The 27,762-nt window shown below is 44.3% G+C and overlaps 1 protein-coding gene across 1 annotated transcript; it reads right to left on the reverse strand.

Annotated features, from left to right (window-relative positions):
* Positions 1–1,101: 1,101 nt before the first annotated feature.
* On the reverse strand, positions 1,102–27,762 carry LEMD1 (LEM domain containing 1). The gene is made up of 6 exons (XM_032878090.1): positions 27,687–27,762; positions 26,161–26,281; positions 25,074–25,196; positions 22,382–22,452; positions 2,530–2,606; positions 1,102–1,377 (listed from the first exon to the last, which is right to left on the reverse strand). The coding sequence occupies exons 2-6, from the start codon at positions 26,240–26,242 to the stop codon at positions 1,182–1,184; spliced, it is 549 nt and encodes a 182-aa protein (XP_032733981.1). The 5' UTR covers positions 26,243–26,281; positions 27,687–27,762; the 3' UTR covers positions 1,102–1,181.

Consider the following 27,762-nt stretch of genomic DNA (forward strand, 5'->3'; position numbering starts at 1 on the left):
CTTCTCACTCTTAACTATAGAGAACAAACTGCTGGTTACCAGAAGGGAGTTGGGTGAGGGGATGGGTTGAACAGGAGATGGGGATTAAGGAGGGCACTAACTGTGATGAATGGGTGTTGTATGAAGCATTGAGTCACTATATTGTACTCCCAAAATTAATATTGCACTGTATGTTAACTAACTGGAATTTAAATAAAAACTTTAAAAAGCAGGTGGGGGGTGTGCAGGGTAGGAAGACTTCTCTGTATCTAGATAGGTCCTCCAGGAAGTAGAAATATTGTGGTGAAGTGTAACACTGCTTGAGTATTTCTTGAAGGCTGACTACCCATCAGGTGGGGACCAAGCTAAGTACTTTGCATGGATTATTTCTTCAAATTCTTCATCCCCTAAGAGGTCTATTCTATCTCTAATTTTCAGAAGTTGAAACTGACACACAGAGAACAAGGAACCCCCCCCAAAGTCCGAGGAGCCAGGCGCCTGCCCAGCTCTGCCTGCTCTCAGAGTCCACGATGCCAACATTCCCTCATCAGGCACTAATTTATTCAAACCTTCTAGTTTCAGTGGCGAAATTGCTATCTTGCTCTGACTTGCTTCCCTTTGACGACTGGTGATGCTGGATATGGCTTTGTGTTTGCCGAACTAGACACGTTCCTTTTTTGTTAATTACCGGTCAGGGGCCTTTCCCATAGTTGACTCTACCACTGGAAGAGTGAATAAAGTGGGACCTACGGGCTTAGCCCTATAGTTCAAAAGAAAAATGCAAGGCACGGTTTTCTTTTTGGAAGTATGCTCAAATGTGGTGGCGGTTTTATTGATGGCCAGCACGACCCAGGGGACTCCTTATGCCCAAGCTCCTCGACAGGAGTGCCCCGTTCTGTCCCTCCTTCCCGCCACAGTGGATGCTGGTTTTCATTCATTTCGACTTTTGGCATTGTCCTCTACCTCCCCGGCCTAGTTCCTTATCCTGAAACACGAGTGGTGAACCAGACAGCACGTAAGGCCCCCTCGGCTTTGAAATCCTGAGCCTGGGTACGGATTTGTGAGAGCAGCAGCACAGTGGAAAGCGACCTGGCTGTGGGGCTGGGCTTTCCCCCATTGGAGCAGTCTTTCTGTTCTTTCCTGCAGCTGGAAGGCTTGGAGCCGCGCTCAGCTGCTCCCTCCCTGCTCTGTTCCTAAAGCACTTAGCCAAAGAAGGGCTTCCTTTCCACCGTTATGTAAACAAAGATGACAATGATGAAGATACCAAGCACAGCGAGCTTCAAGCCCATGGGAAGAATTTCTAGGTTCCCGTACCCAAAACTCCTGTTCACGGGGCAGTCGGCGGTCTCTCGGGTGCTCCGTCCTCTGCATCTGGTGTTTGATGCTCTCGTGGGTAACCTGTGAAAACATTAATGGCTCTTAGGGCTGTGGACAGCTATGACTTGAGCACCCCTTTAACGTATGTGGGCCTTGAGCCCCAAGGGAGCAACCGTCGTGGGGCTACAATTTAGCAAGCAGCCCTCTACTTGTTTAAAACCTATGCGATTTCAACAAGTGAGACTAACGAGATATCACAGGGATGTGAGATTCCTAAAATCCCCAAAGGCATTTTTTAGTAGTACCACCCGCTTGCACAATGTCTCCCTATGTTGGCCCAAGGCCTGCCGCAGGGACCCACAGACCCGTCAGCCCCCACTGGAAACGGGTCCAGGTGGACGGGGGATGCCAGGACCCACGCTCTCTCCTTTCTCTCTCCACATGTGTGAGTAAGGACTGCCCCTCAGGGGTAGGATGGGAAGTGCTTTTGAAATCTGCTAATGTTGATTTAAAAGGACAAGTGGGTACGTTCTGAAATCTCTTAGTGAGAGTTTATGTATGGACCCACTTGTCTAATCCTGGAAATCTGCCTAACTTTATTCAGAAGTTCTGGAATTTTCCGGAAGACTTTTCTTTCTGAACAACAAATAAAATGGCCTGTCTTGAGCTCTTATTTCAACTACCTGCTCCTTTTTTTTTTTTTTTCCCCTCTCTCCCTATTTTCCAGGACATAAATAGGAATAAATGTCTTCAAAGACTACAGATCAAGACACGTGGATTCTGGTCTCAGTTTGTGGTGACTTTCAGTATCCAGCCTCTTTGGCCTATTTCCTTATCTCCAAACTTAAGTGGTGAACTAGATAGTTCATGCAAAGTCCTTTCAGTTTTGAAATGATGAGCTATGGGGATGCCTGGGTGGCTCAGTGGGTTAAAGCCTCTGCCTTCAGCTCAGGTCATGATTCTGGGGTCCTGGGATCGAGCCCCACATCAGGCTCCTTGCTTAGTGGGGAGCCTGCTTCTCCCTCCGCCTGCTGCTTTCCTGCTCATGCTCTCTTTCTCTCCCTCTCTGACAAATACATCAAAACTTAAAAAAGAAAAAGAAATGATGAGATCTTTTCTTTCTCAACAGATTCTTTTCAGCCTCAAGCCCTTCACAGAAATTTGAATAACAAATTTGTCCCCAGGAGTTGTATAAGACAACAATATCCTCTCACATGCTAAGAAAAGCATTACCTTATTCCCACAGAATGCTTATAAGCCAGGCAGTTGATATCTAGGGCTTTTGGTTTGGTGATGGAAGTCTCGGGTCTCTAATGAACAGAAAGAAAAGAATTTATTGTTTCCCAGGTCTGGTACAAAGGACTTTATTTTTTTTTATTCTAGAAAAAGCCATATACTCTGAGGACTGATCGATGTTTCTGGTACATCAGGTCTTTAGCCACCTCATAACACAAACTTCCAGTTTGCCTTTACTCAATAATTAGCAAAAACATTCCCATGCTGTGGAGTAATATTTTACTGCAGTGACTCATGCCTTAACAATAGACACTCTGGTAACGAACTCTTTATTTTGCTCTTCTTTGTGCCTTATTGCTTGGAGCTTTTTTTTTTTTTTTTTTTATGAGCAGGCATTTGTATATAAAGAATAATGTTATTGCTCAGTCAGTTGAGCGACCGACCCTTGGTTTTGGTTCAGGTCATGGTCTCAGGGTCGTGAGATCGAGCCCCGCGTGGGGCTCCATGCTCAGCGGGGAATCTGCTTGAGGATTCCCTGTCCCTTTCCCTCGGCACCCACCCCCACCCCAATTTGCACACTCATGTGCACCCTCTCTCTCTCTCACTCTCAAGAAATAAAGAACTCTTTTTAAAAATTAAACAAATTAATTAAAAATAAAAATAAAATGAAAAGCAAGTTGGCCATGGACAAAAACTGGAAAGTATGGGGTGCCTGGGTGGCTCAGTCATTAAGCATCTGCCTTGGGCTCAGGTCATGATCCCAGGGTCCTGGGATTGAGCCCCGCATCAGGCTCCCTGCTCAGTGGAAGCTGCCTCTCCTTCTGACTCCCCACCCCCACCCCCAACCCGCTTGTGTTCCCTCTCTCTCTCCCTATGTCTCTCTCTGTCAAATAAATAAATAAAATCTTAAAAACAAAAACAAAAACAGGAAAGTAATTTCAGAAAATAAAAATGCTGTCCTGTAAAATGTATAGAAGTCAGGACAATCACATTTTCTGTTCTTTTCCCAAAACTTCCTTTCGTTTTGTTATTTTTCCAATAAAGTGAAAAGGTACAGCTCTCTATGCCTTTGTTTCCTCCCTGTGAAATAGAGTTGTAAAGATGGAGTGACTTACCACATGCAAAGTGAGGGGCGCCTGGGTGGCTCAATCAGTTAAGCAACTGCCTTCAGCTCAGGTCATGATCCCAGGGTCCTGGGATCGAGCCCCACATCGGGCTCCCTGCTTAGTAGGGAGTGTGCTTCTCCCCCACCCCTCCCCCTGCTCATGTGTGCTCTTTCTCTCTCCTCTTTCTCTCTGAAATAAAGTCTAAAAAGAAAAAAAAAATATGCAAAATGATTAAAACATCTCCTGGCCCATAGTCAGCATTCAATGCATGTTAGCAATAATGATTATTATTAGCAATAATGATTATGATTCTGGTCATTATTATTAATTGCATGTTGCTGTTTTTCCTCATGGGTCTAGTCCAGCTGACTGTCCACTCATGGTTATGATGCGGGCCTCATCATCCTCAAACAATGTCCCGGGCAGGTGTTGTGTCTGCAGGACCGATGGTCTCAGCCCAAGGTGGGCTGGGGAGAGAGCATGGCTTGGTGTACCATCATTTATGACTGGCCACCCCCTTCCCGGTACTGGCCACGGATGCCCAAGCAGCTATGGCATCCACCTCTCACCTCCACTCCCTTGCCTTGCCTTCTTAAAGAAGATGTTCTTTTTTTTTTTTTTTTTTTTAATTTGACAGACAGAGATCACAAGTAGGCAGAGAGGCAAACAGAGAGAGAGGAAGGGAAGCAGGCTCCCTGTTGAGCAGAGACCCCCCAATGTGGGGCTTGATCCCAGGACCCTGGGATCATGACCTGAGCTGAAGGCAGAGGCTTTAACCCACTGAGCCACCCAGGCGCCCCAGAGATGTTCTTAACAATAGCTTAGTGATACCCAAGCCAGGCCTCTGCTGATGATGGGAAGCTATGCCCAGCACAGGAAGGCCACATCAAGAAAGCAGCCCAGTGCAGACACTACACACGTGCACACCTCTATGATTTCCCAGAAGAGGGGGACACTTGCAGAAAACGGACTTTGAAAATTCTCAAGGATCCACGTGGGCTAGTGGTGGTTTGCTTACCGAGAGACGTTTCAAACTATTTCCAAGGGTGTAGGAAAAATCGTTTATAAGCACATTTTTTTTTCAACCTTTTTAATTACAGAAAGTTTCAAGCAGACACGAAAGTAGACAACAGGATAATGAGCCTCCACGTACCCATCACATGCAACTTCTTTTAAATTCTCCTACATGCAAAAATAGGTCTGTTCAACAAAACATTGGGGGTAGAAGTCTTTTGCAAAATCAAATTATAGGATTTCACAGCTCTTAGGCAATCCAATACTCCCTCCCTTCTCTTCCCTCCTGCCACAAGAAGTTTTAGGTCTTTGATTGCTTCTCCTTTTATCATTTCTGTCCTTGACTATCATTCACACGTAGAGTTCCCCCTATAGCATATGAAATGTGCACATTTGGGTTTTCAAAAAAGGAGTAATTATGGCTTATCAGCTTGACTGTTCAGCCATTAATAATAATAATGATTGTAAAGTCAGGGTTATTGATCATGGCAAACAGAGTAGAGAATTGTACACGCACAGTGATGACAACTGGCTAAACTTACACCATGCGGTGCCCATAAACAACAACTAGAGGGAAATAGAAACAATGAAATGGTTTTTGTGTCAGGTGGCGTGTTTAGAGTTGATTCATTTTTCATATAAAAAAAATTCCTTTAATGTTGTTAAAATACCGTTTTCACTATAAATGCCATTTGCAATGGAACTAAAAAATATTGGTGATCATTAAAGCAATGGTTTAGTGAGGATGAAATCGCCCCCCTGGGGGAGTGTAATGCTCCTTTCTCCCTATGCCCGGAGCTAGAATTTGGAAAAAAAAAAAAAAAAAGGAAAAAATGTCTGGCTGTTTTCAAAGCATTCACAGCTAAGGTTGTGGCCGCCTCTTGCTTCCCCACCCTCTTCATTAACCCCCTGGGATTCAAGTCAGAAAATGTCACCCATCCACATGTTATTGATCACAGCTGTAGTGACAGATGTAATAATCCTGAGATATGCCAATTCGATAAACGAGTGTCTTAATATAATCTTGACACCTATGTAGTTATTTTCTGTGTGCCAAGCACCACTCTAAGCATCTTACATAAATAAATCCATTTAATTCTCAATACCACCCTGTGAGGAAGGTGCTTTTATGGCGCCCATTTCACAGACGACAAAACCGAGGCATGGAGAGTTTAAATCACATGCCCTTGGCCACACAGCTGGTGAGATGGCAGAGCCAGGAGTCAACCCAGGTGGCGTAGTCTCAGAGCCCCTGCCCATGCTCACTCTACTATCCTGCAAAATGTGGATAATGAGGCTTTACTAGAAGAGAATTAGAAATATCATGTTCTGAGCATCTGTTGTCTTGGGCATTCAACATGCCCCCAGCCACATATTCTTTCTAATAACTCTGTAGTGACCATTTTATTTTATCTTATTTTATTTTAAAGATTATATTTATTTATTTGACAGAGAGACAGCCAGAGAGGAAACACAAGCAGGGGAGTGGGAGAGGGAGAAGCAGGCTTCCCGCAGGAAGCCCTATGCAGGGCTTAATCCTGAGACCCTGGGATCACTACTTGAGCCGAAGACAGATGCTTAGTGACTGAGCCACCCAGACGCCCCATGTAGTGGCCATTTTATAAATGAGAAAATTGAGGTTTATAGGAGTGAAACTATTTGCCTGGGTTACATGATTAGGAGAAAGCACAACTGTAAACGAACCCCCATATTCTGGACCCAGTGCTTTGTGTTCTTGTTTTGTAATATTTCTATTGGGGAAACTCATCATGAGAAACAGAGCAGAACATGTTTGTAAAAACCGTTCTCACTAACTGATAAATGATCAAATCATTAATTCATTTCCCATAGAAATGACACTTGTAGCCATCTGATTTCTTCTTATCTTCGATGAACTGTTCTTTTTTTTTTAGGAAGATTTTTCTAGATAAACTAATTTTGTGCTAATTCTGGCTTACTTAGTATATCCATGGAATTCGCAACCAGAGTGTGTATGAGATATTATGCCCTACTGTATTATAGGGAACTACAAAACCCTGGGCTAATATCCAGAACCAGACAAAAAAGAATCATTTTGTTTTCTCATTCAATCCTTACTCATCAAAAAATGTATTTGATTTTTGAAAATGATCTACTTTGATTTAAAACAATTCATTTTGGGGAATGAGGAAATAGAAGTATGTTTGCATATCCACGAGACATGTATTTGACAAGGTAGACCCCCCCAAACCTAGCCAGAGATGTTATAGCCTGACCCCTGCAGTTACAGGCAATCGAGAGAGGGGGTGTGGGGCACCATGCCGAACTGTGCTAACTTCTTCCCCGCTCCTTTCTCTTACTCTCCCAGGACAACGACGACTACTACTACTTCTTTTTAAGATTTTATTTATTCATTTATCAGAGTGAGAGAGAGAGAGCACAAGCAGGGGGAGAGGCAGGCAGAGGGAGAAGCAGACTCCCCACTGAGCAAGGAGCCCAGTGCGGGACTTGATCGCAGGACCTTGAGATCATGACCTGAGCTGAAAGGCAGATGCTCAACCGACCGAGCCCCCCAGGCGCCCCTTACCCAGGATTTCTTACTGCTGGCCTCTGGGCGTGTCAGGAGGCAGTACTGTTCCAGGGGTCGGGGATGAAACCCTTTCCTAACTACAATGTGTTATACTTTCCAATCACGCTAGTTCATGGATGCAGTTTTTCAAAAACAGCTTATACTATAGAACCAGACATTTTTACCAATAGCTTGACAAACTGGCTGTTGTGAACCTGCTCCCAGGCAGGAAAAATCCTTTTGATTTAGAGCTCTTTAATATTGAGTTAACCTCAAAGTCCTTTATTGACTAAAAATGATTCCATTAATAACAGATCTTACAGTAATTTCAGACTTTTACTTCATTGTTTTTACCTCAGCCCTGATTTAATAAAGCTCTCATTTTCAACATTGTGCTCTGTTAACCTAAGTCATGATTTTGAATTAATTAAAAGCCTGCTAAAATAATCTCTACCACATTAATAAAAGAAAGGTTGAAAACATTATGATCGTCACGATTCCTGGTGTGTTTATTTTTTTAAAGGGACTCTCCTAGCAAACCAGGAATAGAACAGGAACTTCTTTAACTTGACAAAAAGTGTCTTCCAAAAATCATCTACACCAAAAATCATCTCAAAGGCAATTGCTAAATGTATTTCCTTTAAAATCAGAACCAAGGAAAGAATTCTTATTACCATTCTTATTTAATGTTGTTACAAAGGAGACTTAGCCAGTCCAGTAAAACAAACAAATAAACAAAGAAAGATATACAAACTGCGCTAAAAAAAAAAATCTACAGAAAAATTATTATAATTGCAGAGGGTCATTGTTATAAGATCAATATGCAAAAGTCAATTCTATTTCTATATACTAGGAACAAACCATTTAAACATGATTTTTAAAAGATACTATCCCCAAGAGCAACAAAAATTAAAAACCTAACGCAGCTACCTGCTAAATCTAATAAAAGATGAACATGATCTACACTAAGAAAATTATAAAATCTTACTGCAGGACATTAAAGAAAATTTAAATTAATGTAAAGAACATGAACAGGAAGAGTCAATAAACAGAATAAAGATTTTGCTCTTTCCAAATTAATTCATAGAGCCAATAAAATTTCGATCAAAATTCTAGTCCGAATTTTTCATGGAACTTGATAAGCTTATTCTAAAATCTATATGGAAGGACAAAAGGACAAGTCAAATAGAGAATCTATTTTAAAACAAAAAGGATGGGGGGCTTGTTAAGATAATTAAAACATTCTGCTGTTGGCACAGGCCAGACCAACTGATCAGAATAGAGACCCTGTTGAATTAATCATGGCTTTTGTTATCTATGGTTTATGATGCTTTGACATCTTGAATCTTGCTAATCCTAGAGAGAAGGCACGTGAGCAAGCCCATCAGAGGCAAATGAACCAACCCCAAACCCATATTCCCAACTACTTCCTTTGCCTCTCATACACCAAGCCAATATTTCCCCTGCTGTAATTCAGCCCAGGGCCAGATACTGGCCAATTAGGAACCAGTCCTGTGGTCTGGAGTCCACTGAAATTGTTAAAACTAGCCAATTCTAAAATGCTTACCTTGCCTGACCAATTTCTTCCTACAAAAACCACGATGAATTTGGTGCCCATATCTTTCTCTCACCACCCCCGGCCGCCCCCACCACCCCACCGCATCCATTGACCCTGGTACTTCCCCACCTGGCCCTGCGTGCCTTGAACTCTTCCCGTGGCCGCTCTCTCCACATCTGTCCCCTTACCATACGTGGTTAAAACAAATCCTGGGTACATTTTGAAACAACCATATAGGTATGGAAATTTGATATAGGACAAAAGCTAACAGTGCAGATCAGAAGAAAAAGGACAGACTTCAGAAATGGGATTGGGAACAAGGTGGGATAGATACGCTTCTCTCAATTTCTTCTACTGAGTATTGCTCCAAAATCTGGACATTACATATAAAGCAAATATAAGAAGATGCTGAAAGGTGGAGAGAAGCAGAGGGACTAGGGACCTTGGCACCCAGGAATGACACATGGTGAGTGTCCTGGGTCGTGCTTTTACCCCCAGAGGGAGTGCTGGAGAAGGGCAACCTGAAAAGCATAATGGGTGCAAATGGAAAAAGCCCCCAGAAAAGCCAAAGGACAGGAAAGGAGAAAGGGGCGACCAAGCATGATGGAAGACTTTTTGACAATCACTGTCGTACCCCAGCCACAGAGCCCACCCCCGTCCCCACCAGCCAAGGTGCAGGGGGGAAGCTTTGACCACTAGCCCCAGGTGTCAAATCCTCCTCCTCCCCACAGGGGTGGAGTCGATGGAGGCCACACAGGAGCCCCTACCCCAACAGTAGCCCAGCAACAAGGTGCCCCACACCCAGACCAGGGTGGCATTGGAGGCCCCAGGGGGACCTGGACTTCTTTTTTTTTCCCTCCAAAGATTCCATTCATCCATTTGACAGACAGAGATCACAAGCAGGCAGAGGCAGGCAGAGAGAGATGAGGAAGCAGGCTCCCCGCCGAGCAGAGAGTCCGAAGCGGGGCTGGATCCCAGGACCCTGAGATCATGACCTGAGCTGAAGGCAGAGGCTTTAACCCGCTGAGCCACCCAGGCACCCCGGGACCTGGACTTCTATCCCCACCTGACAGCAAAGAGCTGGGGCCCCTCTTCCCCCGCTTCCCCACAGTTCCTCAGTGTGGAGTCTGAGGAGGCCTGCTGAAACAAAAGATTTAACTGAGATCCGGAGTCTCATAAACATCAGCCAATGGAGATGACACAGATGTTGGAATTATCTGACCAGGATTTTAAAGCGGCCACCATAAAATGCTTTTCATAGGCAATATGAGCAATATGAAACGTTTTGTAACAAAAAAAATTAACTCCTCACAGAAAAGTAGAATATATATACAGAAGAGCCCCATGTAAATTTAGAAGTGAAAAAAAAAATGCAACCACCGAAATTAAAAACTCACTAGATGGGCTTGGCAGAAGAATGGGGAACACAGAGGAAAGAATCAATCTACGGGAAGATAGAACTGTATAAATCACCCACAACAAAACACAGAGAGAAAACAGGAAAAGAAATAAAAGCACACACACACACATATACACACACACACACAAAACCAGATAAAGAGAGTCTAGGGGGATTACTATAGAAGACTGAGCATTTGTGTCATCAGAGTCCCTGAAGGAGAGGAGAATGAGGTCAGGCTGAAAAGGATATCTGAAGAAATAATGGCTGAAAATGTCCCAAATTTGGCCAAAGACATAAATGTACAGATTCAAGAAACTCAGTGAATTTCTGAGGACAGAACAGACACAAAGAAATCTATACCAAATACTCATCATAATCAAACTTCTGAAGACCTTTGAGACATCACCAAGAAAGTAAAAAGGCAACCCACAGAATGAGAAAAAATATTTGCAAATCTTTTCTCTGATAACAGTCTGGCTTTCAGAATATATAGGAACTCTTATAACTCAACAATAAAAAGACAAGCAACCTAATTAAAAAACAGACAAAGGGCTGGACTAGACATTTATCTGAAGAAGATATATGAATGGCCAATAAGCACATGAAAAGATGCTCAGCATCATTAGTCATTAGGAAAATGCAAATCCAAACTCACTGAGATACCATTTCACATCCTCCAGGATGGCTACTAAAAACAAGTTGGCATAGAACGACAGGTGTTGTGAAGGGTGTGGTAACCCTGGGTCCTCAGATATTAGTGTGAAGGCAAAATGCTGCAGCTAATGTGGAAACTGATTTAGCCACTACTAAAAATGTTAAGCACAGAAATATCACATGACCCAGCAATTCCACTCCTAGGTGTATATCTGAAAGTATTGAAAACAGAATTTGAATGGAAATTCAAATTCTTGTCCTTGAATTTTTACAGTATCAATTTCCCCAAGAGGTGGAAGAGGTGGGAATGACCTAAATGTCCATCAACAGACGAATGAGTAGGCAAACTGTGGTCTATTCATGTAATGGAACGTTATTCTCTCAGGCGCTGATACGAATGCAGGCTGTGATGTGGATGAACCTTGCAAACTGTTGGGTGGGTTGAAAGAAGCCAGTTGCAAAATGTCACAGACTGACTATTCTGTCCATATGAAATACCTAGAAGAAGGAAATCCACTGAAACAGAAAGCAGGTTGGTAGTAGCCAAGAACCTGTTGGGAAGGACCTGCTTAACGAGTATTGAGTTTTATTTTGAGGTCATGAAAACCTTTTGAAACTAGACAGAGGTGATGGTTTCACAGCACTATGAATGCCCCCAAATGTCAGTGAATTGTGCACTTTAAAGTAGTAAATTTTATGTCAATTTAATCCTAGTAAAAAAATTTCTGGGGCATCTGGGTGGCTCAGTCGGTTAAGCATCTGCCTTCGGCTCAGGTCATGATCCCAGGGTCCTGGGATGGAGCCCCGTAGCATCCTCCCTGCTCAGTGGGGAGTCTGCTTCTCCCTCTTCTCTCTGCCTGCTGCTCCCTCTTCCTGTGCTCTCTCGCTCGCTCATGCTCACTCTCGAATAAATAAATAAAATCTTTAGAAAAAAAGAAAAATTTCTGATTCTTGTCACTGTAGTGTGAATATCTTTATGTCTTCAGTCTAAGGAAATACACACTGAAGTTTTGGGGATGGCGTAAAAGATCATGATGTTTACAATTTAGTCCAAGAAAAGAATAGATAAAATGATAAAACAAATATGGCAAAATGTTAAAAACCAGTAAACCTGGGTGAAGACCATAGAAGAATTATTTATTAGAAACTTTTTAAAGTTGAAATTATTTTTTTCATTACTTTTTTTTTTAAGTCACCGAGGAAAGAGAAAAAACAGGGCCCAGGTGGGGGATGGTAAAAGGGAAGATTATGCATGTATGGGAGCAGGGAGTAGATAAGAAATCTCTGTACCTTCCTTTCAATTTTGCTGTGAACCTAAAACTCCTTTAAAAAAAAAAATAAGCGCAGACTACTAGAAGATACGTGCTACACTTATGACTGACAACGGATTAGTATCCAAAATATACAAAGAGATCCTGTACCTTAACAAGAAAAAGATAACCTAATAGAAAAATGGGCAAAAGACACGAACTGGTACTTCATAGATGAGAAAACACAAGTGATCAAAAACATGTAAGATGCTCAACCTTATAAGTAATAATAAGCAAATTATCATTATAATGAAATACAATCTTATACCCACTACTTTGATAAACATTAAGTGTGGCAATATGAAATTTTGAAGAAGATTAAGAATGACAGAGCTCTTTATATATTGCTGGTAGAAATGGAAAATGATGCAAGTCACTTTGTAGGGTTATTTAACATATCTCTAGAGTTGAAGAGGTCTGTGTTCCCTGGTTATCCAGTAATTCCACTCCTAGGTGTATTCATTCAATCAGAAAAAAATTCTTGCACATGTATACAATGAGTCACATATCACAATGTTTGTAGCACCATTGCTCGTATTAGAAAAACCTGGAAACAATCCAAATGTCCAATAAATAAGGAATGGATAATATATTTTTACAATAACTATATAGCAGTACAAATGAATGAACCAGCACTATAAATATTGGAAGAAGCCCATGGCATAATGCTGAATGATAATCGGAAGTTATAGAAAATATTTATATGACGGTGTTATTTATTGAGCGAGTGAGTGAGTGATTGAGTGAGAGAAGGGGAGGAGGGGCAGAGGGAAAGAGGCAGAGAATCCCAAGCAGGCTCCACGCCTTGTGTGGAGCGTGACTTGGGGCTCGATCTCATGATCCTGAGATCATGACCTGAGCCTAAATCAAGAGTGGGACTCCTGATCAAATGAGCCACCCAGGTGCCCTATGATGATGTCATTTAAATAAAATCTAAAATCAGGAGAAACTAAAGTTTGTGGGAACTATAAAGGAAAGGAAAAGTAGCAAATTCTGGATAGTGGTTCCCTTGCAGGGAAGGAAGGAAGAGGAAGGAATATGATCAAGAAGGGCTCCATTGGTCGTCAACAGAACGGATTTATTTTTTTAATCTCTGGGGTGGGAATCTACCTGCTCATTATAGAATTCTTTATACCTTTTTTAGATGCCTAAGATCTATCATCATAAAACGTCAAAAAATTTTCAGGTTTGAATTTTTTTCTGTCCCCTTGGGCAAATTCCAGCTGCCTATCTGCATAGATGTCAGCCCATTTGAACAGTGCTCATTTCTGTACCAGGTACCAGGTACCAGGGCTTCTGCGTGTGAATGGAAGGAGCACGGAGGAGTGCCTCCTAAGGGCTCTCATTACAAAGCCATCTCCAGACCAGAAGCCCCCGCTTCCACAAGTGAACTCCTGTCCAGGAAGCCTTCTGCGATATCATGGAAAGAGACACTGGGGGGAGCTGTTTCACTACTCAGGTGCCTGGTTGTCCTTACTCCCCTTTTGGCAACCTGATCTGAAGGAAAGGGCAATAGAAGGGAAATTAGGAGGCTGGAAATCTATTTCTGATTCTTCTGCTACCCCTCCATGTGGTCTTGGGTGAGTCATAATCCCTCTTGGCCCGTTTCCTCATCCTTCATCTGAAAGAGGCCACAGAGCCTCCTTCAAGAAGCCTTTAAAATAGGAAATTCCATGATCAATAATGACCAAAAAATCACGCCTGAACTTATGAATAGTGATGAACAGGGTCTGCTGCTTACAAAACCTTAACAAGTCCCAAGAGAGCAATATAATCTGGGGTTCTCATATAGGAGGTACAATGGGGAAACTCCTCTCCCTAAATTGATACATGGAGCCATAGACCCGTAATGCAGAGGATAAATTAGCCAAAGTCAGGTTATATTCAGGGGTGAAAAGGAGAAGCTGAATTTTCTAAATAAATTCATCTTTTTCTGTAGGAAGAGAACACCGCTACTCATAATTCAGTTTTACAAAAATAATTTTACCTTTATTAACATGTTATCACTGTAATCAGGGTTTGGTTTCACTATCTCTTCCTGCTGCGCTTGTATTTCAAAAACTGGGTTCTATTACACAGAAAGAATCAGCATGTCGTCAATAAGATAAAGACATATTGATCATTAAGCATATTTAAGTATATCTGCCAGGAGGTTAGTATTTTTGTAGGGAGAATGTTAAATTACATTCCTTGTAAAGACAGTATTTAGCTCCCATTAGCACGTTACAGGTAAGAAGAGAGGGCTTATTAAGTAGTTATAGAATATGTAATTTACTCTTCACTTTGACCCAAGTGGAATATACAACTACTACTGGGAATAAGGATGTTTTTCAATTGATTAAGAAACGGTTACAGCGATGTTTAACATGGGGTCTCCTAAAACCTTTTCATGCAACTCAGCTCAAACTGCATACTTAAGTAGTCCTTTAACACATACTCCCTTGGCACATGGGGCCTCCCAAGGGCAGCATTCAGGGTCGTCAATGCACGTGCTAATTACAGGCCAACATGGTAACTTATCATCAGTAATAGGAGAGTAAAAATCCTATTAGAGTTTTGGCACAAAGATATGGAAGAAGACCTCAGAATCAGAAGAAAAAAGAGACATGAAGCTTTCCTTCCCTTCCTTTCCTTCCCCTGGGAGTCAGTGTGGGAAGAGGGGACATGGGTGCTGAGGGTCAGTGTGTCCAGAGGCCAAAGAGATGGAGAGCAGGGGGCTGTGTATATGGAGGGGGACATTGGGGCCCCTCATGGTTGAAGAAGGAGAGGAAGGGACAGCACGAAGGCATTAGTGTGCCCTGTGTCCAAGGAAGAGGGATGGTGAGAGAATGGCCATGTGGAGGGGTTGGCACGTCCAGTGGCAGAGGAGGGGGTCATGGGAGTTTTGTAGAAGAGACAGTAGCTGTTATGGTGGGAGACTTGTTACACTGATAAAAATTTTTAAATTGACCAAACATATATTGGGTATAACAGAAGCCAGGTTTCTCACTGTCGTAGGAAGGGGAAAGGGTAGAAGGAACATTGAAATACTGGATTGGAACCGGAGATCAACATGGACTCATGGCTTTTAACTATAGGTAGAGAGAGAGACAAAATCGTTACAGATGTTTAGGTGTATGTGTACATATGCAGACATTTATTTTTTAGCTCTATTCACTGAGAGGGCCTGGAAGCCACGACTCCCCAGGAGCAATGAGCTTCCTAAATGCCTCGATTTTGGTTTCCAAAAACCACCCTGCAATGAAAGGAACCAAGGCTCCCAGGGCAGGGAAAGCATAAGAAGGGACTGAAACTTCTTACGCCGGAAATTAAGAAAATCCTCAAGGAATAATGAGGACATGTTAAAAGGACACAGTACACGTTTTGAAGGGGGCTCCCACAGGCCAAAATGAAACAATTTGAGCATTAAAATGATATCAATGAATACAACCTATGGGTCAAAAGGAATCAACGAGCCCATGCTAATATACACGAACGAACGAATGAGAAGGGGAGCTCTTCTTTATGGTAGAATGTCAACTAAAAAATACAGAAGGAAGGATAGAAACAAAATCTTTTTATCCTTATTTTAAATTTTTTTTTTTTTGGGTAATCTCTCTGCCCACCATGGGGCTTGAACTCACAACCCCGAAGTCAAGAGTCACATGTTTTACCAACTGAACCAGCCAGGTGCCCCTAGACATAATAAATCTTAATGGGCCATCATCATAATGGAGGCGGAATCAGGCAGTCATCCATGGGTGCTGGGGACAATGGATGAGGTTTGATGAGGAACACTATGTTGGTATCATTTCAGAATAATTCCCCACAAAAGCCAGATCGGTTACCAGGGGGAGAATGACGGTTTTATGGAGAAATCTGACAGACGCCAACTTTCCCAGGTGATTTAGGTTGCCGTCACCGGCAGTGGGACAGGATGACATTGTTCCCTGGTGTGATGCTCTGAGAAGAGCACAGCACCCCGTCTGAGGTATTTCTGCCCAGAAAGCAAAGCCTCTCTGAATAGTCAAAAGGAAAAATCAGACAGAATGAAAGGCCTGTACTTTCTAAAACAGTCAAGGATAAGGATGACAGGGAAAGATTGAGGCACCGTTCCTCCAGACTGAAGAAGGCTGCTGAGAGGCAAAGTGTGTCCCTCGACTGGTCGTGGACCAGAAAGCAGAAAGACATTTTGGGGACAATTGGTGAAATCTGAGTGGGGTCTGATTATTAGACAGCAGCATTGAATCCATGTGAATGTCTCTCTTCGGAGCACCGCATGGTGGTTATGGAGGATGGTGTTCTTTGGGGGTAGCAGAAGACGTGCAGGGGAGCTGAGAGACTTCCTGTCTACAGTGGACCCTCAAGCGGTTCAAAGACAATGGTAGGGCGTGTGTGTGGACACGTACATGTACGTGCGTGCACACGCGCACAGAGTGAAGGCGGTAAAAGCTAACCCCTGGATAATCTGGGGGAGAGCAATCTCGGATTTCTTTCTACCAATCCTGCCACCGTCCCTCAGTTTGAAATCCTTTCAAAAATAAATTATTTTTTTGGGCGCCTGGGTGGCTCAGTGGGTTAACCTCTGCCTTCGGCTCAGGTCATGATCTCAGGGTCCTGGGATCAAGTCCCGCATCGGGCTCTCAGCTCCGCAGGGAGTCTTTTTCTCCCTCTCACTCTGTCTGCCTCTCTGCCTACTTGTGATCTCTCTCTCTGTCAAATAAATAAATAAAATCTTTTAAAAGTAAATAAGTAAATAAATTATTTTTTCAATGTTTCAAAAAGCAGGGGAAGGATTTAGCATAGATTAAGAAGGCATCCTTATATACAAGGAGGACACATATGACTTTTTTTCCAAAGGTGGTTCTGCCCCATTCAACACACAGCACTGATATAGAGAATAATCTTTAATTACATCTGTATATTTAATTCGATAAATATACCTGTGGGCACGCTGAAAAACCCTTCTCTGTAGCACTTAGGAGTTCAATACTGACTTTCAGTTGCCATCATATTATTTCCACTAAGTAGTTTGCTTTATTTTGTAGAAAATTAAATATCATGTTTTTTCTATGATCGTACTGATGATAATACTAGCTATTATTGTACCTATGTGGCTCTTACGGTGTGGCATCTCTACTCTGTTTCACATATTTTAATTTCATTCTCGTGACGCTCTATGACATTAAGACCATTTATGAGCCTGATTTATAGATGAGGAAATGAAGACAGGGAGGTCAGGTGTCCTGTCTAGGTCAGGGGCAGAGCTGGGATTTGAATCCAGGCAGTCTGGCTCTAGAATCCAAATTTTTAATACACACATTCTTTGTTTCCAGAGCTCGTTTTTAAGCTCCTCCAGGGCACCTTGAGCACCTATTCTCTTCCTCAGAAAGTTCTAGCACAACGCCCCAGTATAGGTAAATAGCTGTTAATTCACAGGCTGAGACCCAGGGGTGGAAAATCTGTTGCAACCATTCCCTGGGTGGTCATCAATTCACAGGGCCCTAAGCATTGTGCCTCAGGAGAAAACGTTAAGGTATATCTAAGAGACAAAAGAGATGGTACAGAATGGGAAGTCAGAGAAAGGGAGATAGTCCACACCAATATAGGGAAAAGGTTTCCTTGGGTTCAGCCAACAAAGACTGAGTAGCTCAAAGACTGAGTAGCTCCCTCCCCCTCTCCCCATAGGCCTGGCACCGGGTTCAACACAGAGCATTCAAAGACTGTAGGTTTCCATGCTCGGGGTTTTACAACCTGAAGCCAAAGCTCTTGGGCAGAGGGTGGGAGTCGGGGAGGACAGAAAGGGCAGACTGCGAGGCCCAGACTCATGGAACTCATTTTTAGAAGCTCCCAGTGGAATGTGTAGCATAGGTGGCAAGACTGAGCAGAGAGTTTTCTGCGTTGGGAGAACAGTGAACCGGGATGCTGGCAGCACTGAGCATGCGTGTCTGGGAGGGAACAAGGAGACACGGAAGGGGCCCAGTAGCCCTCTGGGGGTTGGACAAGCAGCTGTCCAGAGTTGGGAGTACACGTGCAGACACCCCCCCACCCCTGGAACCACTCCTAAGCCCAGGGTGCCCAGATGCCCTGGTTTGCCGGGACCGTCCTGCTGGATTCCCGTTATTCCAGTGTCCCTTCTAGAAGTGTCCCCTTTCTCTCAAAAGCATCCTGTGCGGGGTGTAAATGACAAGGTCACCTTACTCCGAGGCCACTCTAGGCAGCCTGATGTGGCAGATCATTCTGCTTCCCCAGCACCCCAAATCCCATTTCGACCTCTTTGGTGGGCGGGACTTAGAGCTTGCTTTGCACACATTGGCTTTCCTGCCTTCTCCATCACGGGAGGCACCCGCTGTGCCCCGAGTTCATGTGATGAAAAAAATCCCCAATATGGACCACATTTGTGGTCCTTCCTTATCCATTTGTCCGTTGAAGGGCATCTTGGTTCTTTCCATAGTTTGGCAACCGTGGCCATTGCTGCTATAAACATTGGGGTACAGATGGCCCTTCTTTTCACTACATCTGTATCTTTGGGGTAAATACCCAGTAGTGCAATTGCAGGGTCATAGGGAAGCTCTATTTTTAATTTCCTGAGGAATCTCCACACCGTTCTCCAAAGTGGCTGCACCAACTTGCATTCCCACCAACAGTGTAAGAGGGTTCCCCTTTCTCCACATCCCCTCCAACACATGTTGTTTCCTATCTTGCTAATTTTGGCCATTCTAACTGGTGTAAGGTGATATCTCGATGTGGTTTTAATTTGAATCTCCCTGATGGCTAGTGATGATGAACATTTTTTCATGTGTCTGATAGCCATTTGTATGTCTTCATTGGAGAAGTGTCTGTTCATATCTTCTGCCCATTTTTTGATATGATTATCTGTTGTGTGCCCTTCAGCAGACGAATGGATAAGGAAGATGCGGTCCATATACACTATGGAATATTATGCCTCCATCAGAAAGGATGAATACCCAACTTTTGTAGCAACATGGACGGGACTGGAAGAGATTATGCTGAGTGAAATAAGTCAAGCAGAGAGAGTCAATTATCATATGGTTTCACTTATTTGTGGAGCATAACAAATAGCATGGAAGACAAGGGGAGTTGGAGAGGAGAAGGGAGTTGGGGGAATTTGGAAGGGGAGGTGAACCATGAGAGACTATGGACTCTGAAAAACAATCTGAGGGGTTTGAAGCAGCGGGGGCTGGGAGGTTGGGGGAACCAGGTGGTGGGTATTAGAGAGGGCACTTATTGCATGGAGCACTGGGTGTGGTGCAAAAACAAGGAATACTGTTATGCTGAAAATTTAAAAAAAAAAATCCCCAATAAAAAAATACATTGGCCTGACTTTCTGAGGGGTCTTAATCGCCAAAGCAGGGGGCTGCACATGTGGTCTGATAAAACACAGGCACGTGCGGGGTTACAAAGTGTCCAGAAAGGGACATAAGCCAAATCTCAAAGTGGTTTGTATCCGCCGGAAACCCTACTAAGATAAGAGAGAAACAGGTGCTCGTTGGTGTTTCAAAGCAGTGCAAATTCTGTCTCTCCAGCTACTCACAGGACAGTTAGGTACACACCACTGCTCTTACGTCCTTGAAGTCTATAGTGTTAGACAAGGGACTCCATAAACACACTTTTTACCACCTTTTACATGGAAATTTAAATGCTTATTTACATTTACTTCAGAATTTAAAGTTGAACAGATGTCTTGAGGCCCTTCTGAGAATCAGAATGGCTTCTATATATTCTTCAGATCCAAACATTTGGATCCAAACAAACTTTCTATTGAGTTCTCTTGCCAATTCAAAGTATTGATGTGGTTTTATTTCAGGTTTATGGAAGGCAAAGACCCAAGGCCTCCGGTCCCATCCCCATGCACTGCAAATACTCAGGTTGGTTTTTTTCTCCTCTCTGTGTCTGAGCAGGAACTAGACAAAGGGGTGTTCTGCCGACAGGAGGTTTTCTGAATGGGAAGGATCCCTCTGATGAGCCATTTGGAAGGTTTTAAAAATTCTTTTAGAATGTTTGATAAGCTATCAGAATTACTTCATCAGATTCAAATTCTTTCCTAATGGGAAACCAAAGCTACAGGAATGTGTACTTTGCGTTTCCTTCTCATTTACTGAAACTCAGCGAGGAGTACTCAGTACTGGGCTATGCTGGCAAACTAACCTGTTTGTTGCTAGAGCTGTTTGTTAGATGCACTGGGGTGAGCTCTGGGCTCCTACTCTGTGCAAGGGCCCGTGACAGCTGATGAAGGGGATGGATGGCAATTTTAAGGGAATGCACAGGCATGGCCTTGGAGTCGGGTCCTTAAACAATCACAAGACTTTAACCAGAAGAAAAATGGGCAGGGGATGGAGTGGGGGGTTGGAGGCTGAAAAGAATGCCAGGCATAAGGAACAGTTGAGGCAAAAGCACATGGGGAGGAAGGGAGAGAGTTGGGAAAGCAGGGAAGAATTTGGAGGAGGACGTGGGAGAAAGTGGGGTCTCCCCGTGCTGTATGGCAAGTTTGTACCTTGTTTCCAGACGAGTGAATGACATGGCCCAAACACTGCTCCTATGTGTCAAATGGGATCAGGGAACGTTAGAGGCGGAGGTCAGTTAGGAGGATATTACAAATGTTCCAATAAAAAATAAAACGCGTAATATGGGGGCACCTGGGTGGCTCAGTCGGTTAAGTGTCAGACTTGATCTCAGCTCAGGTCTTGATCTCAGGGTCATGAGTAATATGGATGCAAGCTAGGAGAGCAGAAAGAAGGCATGGATTTTTAAAAATCATAATTCAAATCCACTGGCAACTCTTTATATGGGAGGGGCAATCGGTGTTCCAAAATAACTCTGAGAACTTGAGCCCGGACCGCCGGAAGGTGGTGAGAGCATCAAGGTGAACAGAGGCCACAAATGCAGGTTTGGGGTGAGTGAAAATAAGCATGGTCCTAGATGTCCTCTGTGGGAGGAGCTGGGAGGTAGAGCTCACCCTGGGGAGAGGAATAAATACGCTTTGTATAATCTATGAAGTGTCACCATTATAAGTAACATTTGCTGCATGAATGCAGGAAGGAGGGGATGAAGGAAAGAAAGACGAGGAAAGCAAAGGAAAGAGCTCTCCAGGAGGTGGCTGGATGTGAAGGCCTCTGCCTTGGGGGACAGGGCCCGTGTGGAGGCTTCTGTGTGGAAAGAGGACAGCAGGCAAAGGGAAGGAGGTGGGCAATGGAAACAATGCAGAGCAGGAGGAGAGGGGGCCTGAGACAGATCTCCCTGAGGGGCCTGAGATAGAATGGAAACTGTCAGAAGGGCAGAATCAGGAACCAAGCCACCACGGTGTCCTCAAAATGGAAAGAGACAGGCGTCTCTAAATACGGAGGGACAGTGGTCAGAAGACTGGAAAAATCCTTGGGGTTGGCATCTTGGAGTTCATTATGTGAACTAATTACGTGCCTCATTCTAGAGCTTTCCCTTCGCCCCACGCTATGAAGTACGTCCAGCTATCAAGCCGTATGAGGAGTTGACATCTGTTAAGTGACTTCCCTGAAGCCCCAGGACGAAGCTGGGGGAAGAAGGACTCTAAGCCAGTGAGACCTCATGACAAAACCTCTGACCTTCACACACTTGGCCATGAGCTTCAACACGGCATTGAGGATAGAAGCCAGAGCTCAGTGTCTGGAAAAGAGACGGAAGCAGGGGGACGCCCGGGTGGCTCAGTCAGTTAAGCGGCTGCCTTTGGCTCAGGTCATAATCCCAGGGTCCTGGGACTGAGTCCCCATCGGGCTCCTTGCTTTTGGTGGGGAGCCTGCTTCTCTCTCTCCCTCTGCCTGCCATTCTGCCTGCTTGTGCTCTCTGTCAAATAAATAAATAAAATCTTTTTTTAAAAAATCCTTTAAAAAAAAAAGAAGAGAGAGAGAAAAGGAAGCAGGAACTCACATTGATTCTCTGCTCAAGGTGGGTGCCCAGGGCTCCCTGCAAATGTGGACCCTGGGGCAGGGAAAGGGGCGGGGGTGGGGGTGGGGGTGGGGAATGGCAGTCGGAGGGCAAAGCAGGGCAGCCGCAAACTCAGGGAGGGACAGGAGGATGGTGACTCTGGGTCTTGAGCCAGAACATGGCAATAGTTTCACAAGACAGAAACCTGCATTACAGTGAACTATTGTAAACTAGGATTTCCCCACTGGAACAGAATGTAGTCACTTTTGCTATTTCCTTTCTTAACACATAGGAGGAGTGCTATTTCCTATGTTTAATATAGTATGGGTAAAAGTATTCATGCATTAGAATTGTACATACTTTTTTGGGTCCCTTGTTTTTTTCTGATGAGAGAATGATATTTCCTTTCAAAATGATAGTGGCATTAAGCTCTGGATCATGAAAAACAAAAGGAGAATAGGCCATGAGAACATACGAGCTAGAGAAGGAAATAAACACCAGTCATCGGGGGTGCATTCTCCCAATTGTAGGGCAGAAGAATTTCATGAGGGGAAGAAAATTCACTTTGCTCTACTGAGGGCAAAGGGCATTTCTGCAGTGGCCTTTGTGCAAAGCTCTGCGGCCTTCCCCTGGGGACACAGGGAGGGCTCCTAACAGGAAGGTCGTCATGTCTGTATGACTCCAGGAGCTCACAGCCTGCCACGCCTCTGGACGGCTGTTTTCAGTCTAGTTATTGCCCTTTTGAACCAGCTGCAAGCCTCACCAGTCCCTGAATGTCAAGGTCGGCGGGAGGACTTTCTCCTTCCAGGTCGGAAGAAGCCCCCAGAGGCGGGAAGGTCAGACCTGCCCTAAAGGACTTTACCATCGGGGATACTGCCAGGGGCAGGAAAGGTGGTTGTTCATCAACCCTTGGCCTCAGCCCGCGGAGAAGCATTTTGATAAACTCGCAGCAATCATGACTGTTGCATACAGAGCAGAGCTGCTGGAGGGGATTTTAAAGGAGCCCTCCAACTCAGAAATATCTGGGAAGCTGGAGAAGAGTTTCGACCATAAAAGCTATGTCCACTTGGTGCCAAAACAATGAGTGAAAATGAGAAAAAAAAATCAAATCCACCCGTTGTCTGGGTTACCTACTGCTTCGCCTCTGAACTGGCCCCTGCCACACGTTCCCCACCTTTACCACGCCCCCCCCCAGGATGAGGTGTTTCTGTGAATCTCCCCAGGACTTTATCAGTCCTGTGGCAACCCCTTCATTTTAATGGCTCTGGGGTCTCTGAGGCTCCTCCAATGAGCAGATATAAATGTCTGATTCAGACCTGACCCGGAGAAAGCAGTCGTTGCGTACCCGACCTAAGCACTGTCCACTGACACCGCAGATTCTGCATGACAAGGGAGGGACTGACCCAGAGCTTTCACCTCTGACCTAACTGCCTGCACGTGTCTGGCATCAGGTGGACACAGCCTGTAAGGTAATGGCAAAGCTTACAAACGGAAGGACCCATTTTTTCGAAGCCTGGGCACGCGTGCCCCTCTGTGGAGGGCTGCGTGCTGGGAAGCAGGAGAGCTTGGTCTGGGACCACCACAGCTTGGCTGTGCAGCTCTGACTCACCGTCGTGGGCAGCTGTGAGCAGTAAGGACACAAGCCTTCCTCTCTGGAACCTTCCAGCCTGGCCCTCCATTTCATCAGAGAACTGGTCTAGTCCCTTCAGCTCCTGATTAGGGCAGGAAACACCCACAGTCCCAGATCTGGGACAGGACTCTGAACATATCCCCCTTGCAGTAAGGGCCTGGGGTATGCTCAGGAGCCCATGGGGTCCAGTCCCCCAGCCTTGCTGCTCTTTCCAATGAGGCTGACCCCGCAGGATTTAGGGAAATCTCTCAGAACTGTGCTATGGCGATACCAGGCATCACCAGCAGATTTTTCAGAAGGCCCCAGGCACTTATCTTACTTGTTCAACTACTCCCTTGAGCTGTATGAAATTGCCATTTTTTGGTAGGTCAAACACAGTCAAAAAGGTAATGTGTTCGTCCTCACAGTAGAGATCGTGAGAGCAGTGTAAGGCTTGTGCAAGATCACAATGATGAGAACCAGACCTGGGTTCAAATCTCAGTTTGGTCACCCTCTTTCAACAAACACATCCTGCATTCCCACTCTGTGCCTGGGAGTGTTCCAGGAGCTGGCTGTGTAATGGTGACGGAGACAACGGACCTTGCTGTTCATGGCACATTCTGGGGCTGTGTCCTAGCTATTTGATTTTTGGGTGGTCACTCTGCCTATCGGAACGTCAGCTAAAAGTTTGTGAGAGTTAAATGAGATATTGCACATTAGGCCAGAAGTGCACTGGGGGTGGGGGGTCTTCCAGGCATGGCAGTTCCTGTTACTTTACTGTGCCTCTTAGAGGACTCCTAATAAATATTTACTGAATGAAACAGCCTTGGAATGGATTGTAGGAATCTCTGAGCCCACCCCCTACAGGAGAATGGTGCCCGTGGGGGGAGGGGCTAGTGGAACAGAGGTCTCCCCCACCCCTGCCCCCCGCCAGATCCCAGAGACCACAGCTCTGCACCTACCCTGGAGCTCGGAGGAGACCAGCTGTGGTCAGCTCCCATGAAGCCAGGAGGGCGTAGGCATAGGACTTCCGGGAGGTACTGTTTGGTTCATCTTTCTGAATGGATTTGAAATCATTTAATCTGAAGAAAATAATCGTCCCATTTATTGACTGAGGCAAAGCAGAGTTTGGGGCCTCAAAGGAGATATGGAAAACGACCTGTAGGAACTCCCGGTTTTAGAAATCAAACACAGATTTGGCTCTGGCTAATAAGAGGACCTGCAAATTGATCAGTCCTTCCCCCTCTTTCCACCCAGTGGAGTTGTTGGCATGAACATAGCCATGGAATAATGGATTCCTTTTGTGGCCCGGGGCCCAATTCTCCAGGCCATAAGGCCAATTCATAGGTGACCCTGCATAGCATTTCCAGCTGCATAGAGCATCCCAGACCAGATATGAATAAGCCGGCACTTGTTATCAAACAGTACAGCTTCTGATCGTACCTTTACTGCCGTCATCATCCTGAGCTCCGTTCAGCCCCTCAGGTCCATTCATCACCGGTGGTGTACAGGGAGGTGAGACCAACAGCTGCACTAACTTTTTTTCATACACTTTTCTGGTGGAAGCTGAAGAAGGAGGTGGAGAACGGATTAAGCTATGCTGCTCCCGCAGGCGATCTCACTGCGCTCACGGTATTTCAGGAAGGAATCCTTATTCTTGTACCTTACATGGTTAATTACGGTCTTTACAATCGGGTCCACCCCACAGCTACTCAATGCACTCCTTTCCTTCCACAAGCAATTAAGGTGAGGTCTCCATTGGATATATCCAAAAGTAAGACTGACAAAATTGCACTTCCTACCTACGGGGAATATTCACAATAAGTACATAAAGTTAACATAGTGCACAGACTAGAAATGAAAAAAAAAAAAAACCAAAAAACAAAAAAAAAACAGGGTGATAGAACCAAGAGTAACTGGGTTTTCCTCGTTGGAAGAAACCAATCCTTTCTCTCGGGCACCCAACTTAGTGACCTGTGCACAGAATCTGGGTGTATTTCTCACTCCTTCCCTCTTTATGGTTTTCTGTGTTTTTTTTTAGTTAATTTTTACTTATTTATTTACTTGACAGACAGAGATCACAAGGAGGCAGAGAGGCAGGCAGAGAGAGAGGAGGAAGCAGGCTCCCCACTGAGCAGAGAGCCCGATGCAGCCACCCAGGCGTCCCGGTTTTCTGCGTTTTAAGAAAATTTTTTTTTTTCTATTTCCATGTTAATGTTTTTTAGTTGTGTATGTCTCTTCCGCTGTAAATAATTTTAAATCTTGGGAGGTAGTTTGTAAGTAATAAAGGACGAGTCTGGGGTGCCTGGGTGGCTCAGTGGGTTAAAGCCTCTGCCTTCGGCTCAGGTCATGATCCCAGGGTCCTGGGATCAAGCCCCACATCGGGCTCTCCGCTCCTTGGGGAGCCTGCTTTCTCCTCTCTCTCTCTGCCTGCCTCTCTGCCTACTTGTGATCTCTGTCTGTCAAATAAATAAATAAAATCTTAAAAAAAAAAAAAAGGACGAGTCTCTGATGTTTGCCTCATACGTACGGAGTATTGGTCCAGGTGAGAATCCGAGCTTACTAAGTTCATGCTGTAACTCATAGTCCCTCAGACACTTCACATCCACCATGGTGTGACGAGGAGTTGGGTCTCTTTCAGGCAGTGGAATCTATGAAAGAGGAAAACAGTCAACTCATTAAAGCAGCCTTACAAAGAAGAACTAGAACTTTCCCAAAAGTCCACAGAAGGGCTTACAACCCAATCCCTCCACTTTTGGAGATGCACAGGCAATAACACACCTCCCACCCCAAAACCACCATTCTCTACCATACATCTCTCTTGGATTGAGGTTGCCTCCATGCAAAGCTTTGGGTGGGTGCTACTTTCCTCAGTATCTCCGGGGTTGAATTATTTCTAACTTTTCTACCATCTCATGGGAGAAAAGTCTTCTGCCTCAAATGAACACGGGAACAAATACTTCTATGACAGCTTAGAAACTCTGAGTAAGACTCGGGCTCTGAGAAGATAAGAAGTTAATTAAATATGAAAGAGCTGAGAGAGATTTTCTAGTGAGTTAAATAAAAGTTATTTATCCCTGCCCTCCTTTTGATGAGAGTACAGAGAGTCAAGAGCGTTCGGTTGCTGCAAACACTAGTAGTTTTCACACTTGTAATTTAACTCGGAACATAAAGAGATAGTAGTTTTTAATTAACTGCCAGCAGACTTTGTAATTGCTGAATTGGCATTTGAAAAAAAAAAGTCAGCTATTCATTCTCTGGCACATAAATTGATTTATATAAGCTTACACCAGTCATGATTGGCTTACCCGTCCTACACCAGCCTCAAGTTCCATCAGATCTATGCACCAGATAAATTTATCCCCCCAAAAGGACCCCTCCACCTACTTAACAAAGTCTTTGTCACACCTTTCAACAGAGATCTGTAATACAGAAGTGTATGTGTTGTACCTCACTTCTATTATGTTTCCAGGTTTTTTAATATTGCTGTGAAAACCACTGCAAGACGATCACTCAGTGTAAGAGGGTCTGGACCAATTTTAAGTAATGACTTTGCCTTTATTGGTGATCAGTCAATGTCCAATTAGGAAGTACGTGGTATACAAGCTAGAAGAAGCTGTGAGTAGTCATGTATAACAGGGTTGTTGGAGAACGCCTCCCTTTACAGTTCTCCTCTTTAAAGCTGCACTTGCACCACAGTCACATTCTGGCGCACAGTAGGGGCTTAGTAAATGGAAGTTCCCTTCTTTTCTATGTGTTGGGGAAGCTGAATTAACATTTTAGACCCTTAGGAAACAACCTAATATAGAAAGGAAAAGGACAATAAACCTCAGATTTTTAAAAAAATTATTCTTATTATCATTAGAAGCTAGCTTGGGCACGCCCCATGACATTTGTTCTTGAGAACAGCTGTCTGTTGTTTTGCCGCCTTCCCCAAAATAACCTCCAAAAGAACCCTCATCAATTTCAAGTGACACTAGGCAATTGCCTAGAGGGAACACACATACGGAAGAAAAAGATTCAAATGGAAGCCAATGGGATGATTAATCCACTTACCCCTTTACATGGTTGTCTAAAGTCTATGCAGTTGGGTTAGTTACTAAAGCTGGGGGACTTTCACCCAAGGTTTCTA

This window comes from Lontra canadensis, unplaced genomic scaffold (genome assembly GCF_010015895.1).
Source record: "Lontra canadensis isolate GAN:19392208 unplaced genomic scaffold, GSC_riverotter_1.0 scaffold63, whole genome shotgun sequence".
Classification (NCBI taxonomy): Eukaryota; Metazoa; Chordata; class Mammalia; order Carnivora; family Mustelidae; genus Lontra; species Lontra canadensis.

Coding starts and splice junctions, on each gene's coding strand:
- LEMD1 (XM_032878090.1), bottom strand. CDS start 26,242: ATGGTGGATGTGAAGTGTCTGAGGGACTATGAGTTACAGCATGAACTT. Junction 2,607..22,381: donor AAAACAAGGGACCCAAAAAA/GTATGTACAATT, acceptor TCTGTTCATTAG/AGACCCGAGACTTCCATCAC. Junction 1,378..2,529: donor AAGCATTCTGTGGGAATAAG/GTAATGCTTTTC, acceptor ATGTTTTCACAG/GTTACCCACGAGAGCATCAA.